General features: G+C 41.2%; 1 protein-coding gene across 1 annotated transcript in view; it reads left to right on the forward strand.

Moving 5' to 3' along the window:
- The window catches only part of Ift52 (intraflagellar transport 52), a 22,571-nt gene that overhangs the window by 3,199 nt on the left and 9,353 nt on the right, over positions 1-10,019 (forward strand). The window contains exons 4-7 of the mRNA XM_008850989.2: positions 1,444-1,515; positions 2,905-3,031; positions 7,359-7,445; positions 8,407-8,475. Of these exons, the coding sequence (XP_008849211.2) occupies positions 1,444-1,515; positions 2,905-3,031; positions 7,359-7,445; positions 8,407-8,475 (355 nt within the window). The remainder of the gene's footprint in view (positions 1-1,443; positions 1,516-2,904; positions 3,032-7,358; positions 7,446-8,406; positions 8,476-10,019) is intronic.

A 10,019-nucleotide genomic window follows, 5' to 3' on the forward strand; every position in this document is an offset into this window, starting at 1 on the left:
CATTACAACTTCTTATTCTTCAAATGATATTTCTCCATTTTTGGAAATGTTCACATTGCTTTTGGTCAGGATACTTTCCATTGCAAGTAAAAGAAAACCCTGTCTAAGTGGGATTCAAGGGTAAAGAACTTTGTTGATTTGCATAATTGAAAAGCTAGAAGTATCAGAGGCTTTCGGTATGGAGAGGTATTTGTTAAGGGTTTGTTCTTTTTTTTTGGTTTTTTTGAGACAAGGTTTCCAATGCAGCCAGTCTGGCCTTCAGCGCTGCTCTTCCCACTTCAGCCTCCCAAGTGCTGGCCATCACGTGCAGGCACCACATCCAGCACTCAGCAGGCTTTAACAGTTCCTTAATTCATATCTACTTGCCACACACCATCTAGAGATAGCATGATTTGGTCCCACAGTTCCCTTAAGTGTAGTCCTGAGATTTAATCTTTGGGCCAGCCTAGGTCCCATGTCCATCCTAGATTGATGTTGATTGCATCTCCTGGAAACTGGGACGGAGTGGGCTTCCCCTGCTCTAAACCCTAAAGCACAGATGAACTGCTTTTGGAGGTGGGAAGTGAATACCTGAAGTGGCAATACCAGATGCCCCTGTGAGTCTTTTCCTGTGTTCAGAATTATTCATGCTAGCTAGGCATGGTGAAGCATGCCTTTAATTCCAGCACCCAGAAAGCAGAGGCAGGTGAATTTCTGAGTTTGAGGCCAGCCTGGTCTGTATAGCAAGTTCCATGCCAGCTGGGGCTACAGGGAGAGCCTGTCTAAAAAAAAAAACGAAAAAGAAATTTTTTTTTCATTCTATACTTGAGCTTGCCATATGCCAAGTACTCTGCTGACTGGAATACTCAGACTAGAATGTGGGGATAGGATGTATACCTATCCTCAGGACTCAAGATGGCAGACCTGAGCTGGTATGGCTGTACATGCCTGTAATTCCCGCACTCAGGAGCCCGATACAGGATTGCTTCAGCTTAGGCTACGTAGTGAGTTCCATGCCAACCATGGCTGTTTCTGAAACAAAACAAAACAAAACAAGAACAGAACCTAGTATTTTGTCTGTTTTTGTAATTAATAAAACCTTTTTAAGTCAGTCTCATGTAGCCCAGGCTACTTTGGACTCCTGATCTTTCTGCCTCCACATCCTAAGTGCTGAGATCACAGGAGGGTGCCATCACACCCTGTTTATATGGGGCTAGGGATCTAACCCAGGGCCTGGTGTGTGCTAGGCTGGCACTCTACCGTTTGGACTGTATCTCCAGCCTAAGCCTAATTGTTTAAATGTTATTTTTGCAAGCTTCTGAAGAGTGTGTATGTGGGTGTACTTATATTTAAATTGTAAAAACAGTGCAGCATCCTTGTATCTAGTTCATATTTGCTATTGATGTAGGCATTGTGAAGTTCCCTGGCTTTTTTGCTTATTAGATTTTAATGTTTTTCTTCAAGGGAGATTAGCCAAGCTGCAGGAAAGGCTGTACCTGGAACCATTGATGAGGAGAGCAGTGGAAACAATGCCCAGTGAGTTCCCGAAGCCGCCTGAGGACAGTGGGCTTCTCATTTTCAAGAGTTGCCTTTTTATTTATTTTTTTAATATTATTTTTATTTTATGTGTATGAGTGTTATGCCTGCATATACGTAAGTGCACCCATGTCGTGCAATGCCTACGGAGGGCAGAAGAGGCTGTCAGATCCCCTGGAACTGGAGTTATGGACAGCTGTTAGTTGCCATGTGGGTGCTGGGATTTGATCCTGGGTCTTCTGCAAGAACAACCAGTGTTCTTAACCGCTGAGCCATCTCTCCAGCCCCAAGAGTTGCCTTTTTCAAAATGAAGAATTTTCTATTTATAAAAGTAATTCCCATCACAAGAACTCCAAAATCCCTACCAATAAAAGTCCAGTTGGGTGCTGGAGAAATGACCGAGCTGTTAAGAGTGCATGCTACTCTTGGAGAAGACCCGAGTTCATTTCCCAGCATCTACATTAGGCAGCTCACCACTGCTTATAACTCCAGCTCCAGGGGATCCTCTACTGAACTCTGCAGACACTTGTACTCACATATACACAGTCCCACATACATATGCGCATATGCACATTATTAAAAACTAAAAATAAATCTTGAAAATAGCTTACAAGGAAGAAAGTAGAAGTTCTGTGCTGTAAGGCAGTGCTCCTACCCGAGGAGCATTATATCTTGAGAGTAGAGAATTTAGGTTTCTAGGGTTTTTTCATATATAATACATAGATGAGTACTTTATTCTTTTAAATGACTGGGTTAAATTACATGTGTCTTAATTTCATCTAACAAGTCCCCTATTATTGGACATTTAGATAATTCATGATATTTTGCTTTAATAATACTATGGAACATTCACTGTGCATTTACTATGCAATAGCATGTCTTATTTAATCCTCACACCAGTCCTAGAAGGGCTGAGATAATACATGGTAGGAGGTAATTACCCAAATTCATGTAATTAATGTGTTGTCAGAACTTATATTCAGACCTCTGTGGTCTGCTCCAGAGTCTTCTTTTGCCACAGGCTTGCTGTGTGTCCCAGGCTGGCCTGGAACTTGCTCTGTAGTTCAGGCCAGCTTCACAGTCCTGCCTCAGGCCTTCTGAGTGCTGGGATTACAAACTAAGCTACCATGTCTTCCAGAGCCTATACTTTGTATTTTATTACATTTTTATTTATTTTGTATCCATGTATGTGTATGTGTTTGGGTGCACATGCCACAGCATGTGTGTGGAGGTCAGAGAACAACTTGTGGGAGTTGGTTCTCTCCTTCCACTGTGTGGATCCTGGGGATTGAATTCAGGTCTTTAGGCTTGGCAGCAAGCCTGCTAAGCTGTCTTGCTTGCCCCTAAAATTCATTTTATGAACGTTGGGGTGTGTTTACTTTCTTACAGGGCTCTCACCTTTGTCTACCCTTTTGGTGCCACGTTGAATGTCATGAAACCAGCAGTGGCTGTTCTGTCCACAGGCTCTGTCTGCTTCCCACTTAACAGACCCATTCTGGCTTTCTACCACTCAAAGGTATTGACTTCCTTATAGAGAGTAGGGGAGTTTGGTTTACTATTAAAGTAATAAAATGACCTTGCTATTTCATATTTATGGGCCTCATATATTATCTCATTGGTCTTCATGCCAGACTGTCTAAGAGTATTTCAAGATTTAATGTTTTACTCATGGGAAAGCAGTAGATTGTTCAGTAATTGATGGAGTCAAGTTCTAAACTTAGCTCTTACCAATTCCACAGCCACAGCTTTTCCACTAGAACATAAGGCTGCATGCTCTATAATTCTCTCTCTTTTTTAAAAAGATATTTTTTATTAGTGTTTTGAGACAGTGTCTCCCTGTGGTACCAGCTGGCCTGGAACTCTATGTAGACCAGACTGGCCTTGATCTCACAGAGATCTGCTTGCCTCTGCCTCCCAAATGCTGGGACTAAATGTGTCTGCCACCATAACTGGCTGATTTATTTTATTTACTTTTTTATTTAAATTAAAAACAATTATGTGTATGAGTATTTTGTCTGCATGTATGTAACCACAACTTGGCATGCAATGCTCACAGAATTCAGGAGAGGGTGTCAGACTCCCTGGAACTGGAGTTATGGCTGGTGGTTAGCTGCCATGTGGGTGCTGAGAACTGAACCCAGGTCTTCTGCAAGAGTGGCCAGCGCTCTTAGCTTCTGAGCCATCTCTCCAGCTCCTTTATTTTTAATTATGTGTATATGTGTGTGTCTGTATGTGGATGTATGCACAAGAATACAGGTGTCCATGGAGGCCAGAAGAAGGCACTGAATCCCGAGCTGGAGTTACTAGTGGTTGTGAGCCACCTGATGTGAGTGCTGGGTACTGAACTTGGGTCCTGTGCAAGAGCAATGCATGCTCTTAACCACTGAGCCATCTCTCCAGCCCCTTGCTGTATAATTCTAAAATAAATTTTAATCCCATCTTTGATCTAATCTCACCTTCAGTGTAGAGGGAGTGCTTTCAGGAAAAGGTAGAGTTAATAAACCATGCAATTTGTTCTAGAATTCCTAGTGAATTCCTAGAAAGATATATCAGAACTCTAGTTGTCCAGGTCTCTCATTTTAGAGACCCCACAGGGATATGAGAACAGTTATGGGACAGTTCTTGTTCTGGGATCGAATTTGGGTTGCCAGGCTCAGCAGCAAGTGCCTTTACTTGCTGACCCTCTTTTAAACAGTAGAGACATTCATTTACTTCATAAAAAATGAATCTGGGGTATGGTCCCTTTTAGGATGACCATGCACCAGTGGATGACCCCACTCATGCATATTTAGGCAGCACTAATTGTACTCAGTGGGTTATAAAATAAAAATACTCTTTGATTTGTTGTTTTGGTTTTTTAACAATTAATTTTTATTTTATGTCTACGAGTATATTGCTTGTGTGTATGTACAATGCAATGGAGGCTAGAATAGAGGGTTGGATCCTTTGGAACTGGAATTAAGGATAGATGTTAACCTCCATGTAGGTGCTGGGACCTGAACCCAGGTCCTCTGGAAGAGCAGCCAGTGCTTTTAACCACTGAGCCCATCTCTCCAGCTCCTGGAGCTGGTTCTGTACCCAGAGTTGGTCTGGAACTCTTATGTAGCCCAGGCTAGCCTTTAACTCATGACAATCCTCCCATCTCTGGGATTATAATTATGAGCCCTATACCTGGTTTCAGCCTTAAAAAACTTTTTTTTGGGACTGGAGAGGTGGCTCAGCAGTTAAGAGCACTGGCTGTTCTTACAGAGCACCTTATTTCAGTTCCCAGCACCCACATGGTGGCTTTCAACCTTCTGTAACTCCAGTTCCAGGGGAGTCTGACTCCCTCTTCAGACCTCTGTGGGTATTTCATAATACAGGTGTACTTACATACATGTAGGAAATACACATAAAATAAAAATAATAAAACATTTAAAAGCCTTTTTACAAATTTAACTTTTGAAATTTTAATTGCATTTTTTATTTGCATGGGGGTCATGCATGTGTTATGGCATGTGTATGTAGGTCAGAGGACAACTTATAGAAGTTGGTTCTCTCTCTCTACCATGTGTGTCCCAGGGATTGAACTCAAGTCACCAGGCTTGGTGGCAAGCACCTTTACCTGATGAGCCATCTCACCTACCCTTGTGTGTATGTGTGTGGGGTATGTGTGTGTATGCATGGGTGTGTGTGTGAATTCAGGCATGGATGTACAGTGGCACACATGTGGAAGTCAAAGGACAACCTTTGATATCTGTCTTTGCTTTCTACTTTGTTTGAGCAGAGTCTTTTGGGTTTTTCACTGGTGTATATGCCAGGTCAGCTGGCCCACAAGATTCTAGAATTCTCCTGTTTCTACCTACCATCTCCCCCTTAGGAACACTGGGATACAGATGTGCATGCTACTCTGGCTGGTTTATGTAGGTCCTGGAAATTTGAACTCAGATCTCCATGCTTGTGTAAAAAGTACTTTACCCACCAAATTGTCTCCCCAGCCCTTGCTGTGATCCTGACAATTTTAGCAGCAGTGTGGTGAAAGAACTTTCACTGAAACCTAACCAACATTAATTGTAGTCATTTTTTCATATTTATTCATCCGAAAGGCAAAAGTACTTTATTTTCATTTGTTAAAAATGACTAGTGTGGCGCTGGAAAGATGGCTTAGGGTTAAGAGCACTGACTGCTCTTGCAATGGACCAGGGTCCAGTACCCAGCACCCACATGGTGGCTAACAACTCTCTGTAACTCCAGTTCCAGGGGATCTGATGCCCTCTTCTGGCCTCTGCAGGCATTGCACACAAATAGTGCACTTACATATATACACATAAAACACTCATCTACATAAGATAAAAATTAGTGACCACTTTTTAAAAAAATATTTATTATTTTTATTTTATGTGTATGAGTGTATTGGCCTGCATGCATATAAAAACACCTGTGTCCTGAAATGCCCATGGAGGTCAGACTGGAGTTAAGGATGGTTCATAGCCGCCATGTGGGTGCTGGGAATCAAACCCCAGTCCTCTGCAAGAGCAGTCAGTGCTCTTAACCGCTGAGCCTTCTTGTTAACTAGTATATTTTGTGAAATTTTCATATTTGTGTGAATTTGGTACTTATATCTTCAATTCTCTATAGAATATCTTTTGGATTTTCTTTTTTTATTAAAAAATTTTTTTACGTGTATGAATGTTTTGCCTGTATGTATGTAACTATATAATATGTGTGCCTGCTGCCCACAGAGGCCAGAACTGTTTAATCTCACTTTAGACACATATAAGTAAATTCCACAGGATTTTGCTCCCTTGTTAGTTCTTATAAATGCAGACCTTTTTTTTTTTTTTTTTGGTCTTTTTGAGACAGCGTCTCCCTGTAGCCCCAGCTGTCCTGGAACTCACTATGTAGACCAGGCTGGCCTCGAACTCACAAAGATCCACCTGCCTCTGCCTCCCAAGTGCTGGGATTAAAGAAAGGCGTGTGCTACCACGCTGGGCTATAAATGCAGATCTTTTATTTCATTTTACTTATTTTGTTTTTGAGTCAGAGCCTTACTATGTAGCCCTGGCTGGCCTGGAATTCATTATGTAGACCATGTTAGCCTTGAATTTGCGTCAGTACTCCTGCCTCTGCTTCCCAAATGCTGGGATTATAGGTGTGTGCCACCATGTCCAGGTAAAGATCATTTTTATGTACTTGATTTTTGCTGACAGTCTCATGTAGCCCAGTCCTCCAACTCACTATGCATCTGAAGCTGGTTTTTAACTTCTTACCCTCTTACCTTTGCCTCTGAAGTATAGGGATTACAGTCGTGTGCCAACACACCTGACTCAATAATTATACTTTTTTCTTTTAGTTTTTTTTTTTTTTTTTTCAGTTTTTTAAAAATTTCATTTAAGCTGGGGGTGGTGGTGCACACCTTTAGTCTCAGCACTCTGGAGGCAGATGCAGGTGGATCTCTGTGAGTTCAAGGCCAGCCTGGTCTACATAGTTCCAGGCCATCTGGGGCTACAGGGAGACCCTGTCTCAACCAAAAAAAATTTTTCATTTGTTATTTTTATTTTATGTGTATGAGTGTATTGCCTGCATGCATGTAAGTGCAACCAAGTTGTACAATGCCCATGGAGTCAGAAGAGGGCATCAGGTCCCCTAGAACTGGGTTATACTTGGTTGTTATCTGTCATGTAGGTGCTAAGAGTCAAACCCGGGTCCTCTGCGAGAGCAGCCAGTGCTTTTCAGGTGTCAAAATCCTTATGTGAATTGGCATTCATTATTGTGTCAGACAGTTGCTTTGTGATTCTGATGATTAATGGTCTATGCAGTTTGTTTTGGGATCTGAGTATCTGACATTGATTTGTCACCAATAGAACACAGGTGGGAAGTTGGCAGTGCTTGGCTCATGTCACATGTTCAGTGACCAATATTTGGATAAAGAAGAAAACAGCAAAATCATGGTAAGCTACTCTTTGATCATGAGTGGGAGTTAGCAAGGGTTATATGTAGTATTGTAATACTACAATGGTTAGTGATAAGGGATGAAGCAAAGGCATGGCCTTTGCTCTGTCTGCATAGTGCAAAGGACATCTTTTCTTTGAAGGATGACAGAATGGGGAATCAAGTATTTCTGCAGTGCATGCCAGACCTGTACACTGTAGGAGTCCAGTGACTCACCTGCCAGAGCAAGACAGCCCCATGAGCTTCTTTTAGAAATCAACTCCAGTCTTGGGGCTGGAGAGATGGCTCAGTGTTTAAGAGCACTGACTGCTCTTGCAGAAAATCTGGGGTCAATTCCCAGCACCCGCATGGCAGCTAACAACTATCCATAGCTCCAGTTCCAGAGGAATCTCAATGCCCTCTTCTGACCTCCACGGCATTGCATGACACGGGTGTACTCACATACATGCAGGCAATACACTCATAAAATAAAAAAATGAGAAAAAAAAAGAGAGATTAACTCCAGTCTTAATAATTGTTTTATTAGGAGATTGATTAAGGAATCAGCAGAAATGTCCAGTGCCTCTAACTATGTTCTAGGAAGACTATTCTGATTTTTAAAAGCTGATTTCTCTTATATGCAGTTATGATTTTGTCACACTACAGTAGCCAAAAAATGGGAAACTGTGCTTTTAAAAGTTTAGACAGTCATGTCATTAAACACAGGTTGCTTTAGTATTGTGAAGAGGCTTTAGTAAGTTTTTGCTTGTGGTTACATGTTAGAATGCCCTAAAATAAATAATAAATGTCTGTTAATAAAGATTGCATTAAAATGAAAAAACAAAACAAAACAAAAATCCTATCAGTTATCTTAAAATTTTACCAATAGAAGACTAGTTTTTTGAATGACTTATTTAGCCTTCTCTCAGATCGTTTAATTGTCTAATCAGCTAGTGTCTGTGTTTATCATTTGAAATGCAGGACGTTGTTTTCCAGTGGCTCACAACAGGAGACATTCACCTAAATCAAATTGATGCTGAGGACCCAGAGGTAGGAGGCTCTGAATCCTGAGATGTAAATGGAAAATGGTCAAGCTTCTTAGACTATTTCTGATAGTTCCAAAGGGATATGTGTCTCTTTCAGCTGATCACTGAGATGGGAAGAAAGTAATGCTACTTGGGAGAAGGAAAGCTACATTGTAGAAAAAAAATAAATCAATAGACAAATTATGTAATTAACCATAGGATTATTGAGGTCAATCCCCCCATATAAATATCAGAATTTAAAATTTTCTCTCTGGGGCCTGGAAAGGTGGCTCAGCAGTTAAGAGCACTGACTGCTCTTGCAGAGGACCCTCTGGGTTTGGTTTCCAGCACCCACATGGTGGCTAACAACCATCAGTTAACTCCTGTTCCAGGGGATCTAAAGCTCTCTTCTGACCTCCGTGGCATTGTACAACATGGGTGCACTTAAATACATCCAGGCAATACACTCATACACAAAATAAAAATAATTAATAAAATATTTTAAAAAATTTGCTCTCTGGCCTCAGGATGGCTCACTGGTAGACTGCTGCCTGGCCTCATGCTAGGCCTTTATGTTTAGCACCATAAACAACAATAGCAAAACAAATACCATAAAACATGCTTGAAAGCCCGAACTTACAAATGAGTTATCTGTAGGAAAATTCTGCCTTAGAAATATGGAAGATTTTTTTTTTTTTTTGAGATAGAGTCTTACTCTGTAGCCTAGGCTATCCCCAGACTCCTGATCCTTCTGTCTCAGCCTCCCATATGCTGAGATTATAGGTTTCTGCCACCGCATCTGGCTAAAAATAATTTTCATGAAACAACAAATACCATCATATTTTAAAGCTTAAGTCATAATTTCATTGCCTTTTGAAGCAACAGTTCTAAAGACAGTTTGCTAATATTCATCAGATAAGGGAATGTGGTAAAACCAGCCTTAGAACCAGTAACTTTCTTTCTAGTTGTGACATCACCAATGGTTTGAGGACTGTAAGCAAGTTGGCGTTTTTGTTCTAACTTTCTTATCTGTGAGGTGGAGACACAAATGCTTTCTGCCTTATGATTGTGAGGCCTAAATGAAGACATGGACATTAACATTACTAAGTAATGTAAAAAGTGCTGTATAAAACTTGTTTGGGCCTGGAGAGTTGGCTCAGCAGTTAAGAGCACTAGCTGCTCTTGCAGAGGACCTGGGCTCAGTTCTCAGCACCCACATGATGCCCAACACCCTCCCATAACTCCAGTTCCAGGGTAGTCTAATATCCTCTTCTGGCCTCCAAAGGCATTGCATGACAGGGGCACACTTACATGCAGGCAAAACATTCATATTCATAAAATTTTAAAAAGACTCGTTTGTTTTGGAGTGCTTAGAATCAAATAGGGCTAAGCAACTGTTCTATCTCTGAGCAGTAAGTACCCGTTGCCTAACTTTTCTGTGTCATATATTTACACATAGGTCATCTCATTTAGTCTTTTTTCTTTTTTTTTTTTTTTGGTTTTTTTGAGACAGGGTCTCCCTGTAGCCCCCCCTGACCTGGAACTCACTACGTAGACCAGGCTGGCCTT

This window comes from Nannospalax galili, unplaced genomic scaffold (assembly GCF_000622305.1).
Source record: "Nannospalax galili isolate Female #2095 unplaced genomic scaffold, S.galili_v1.0 scaffold205, whole genome shotgun sequence".
Lineage (NCBI taxonomy): Eukaryota > Metazoa > Chordata > Mammalia > Rodentia > Spalacidae > Nannospalax > Nannospalax galili.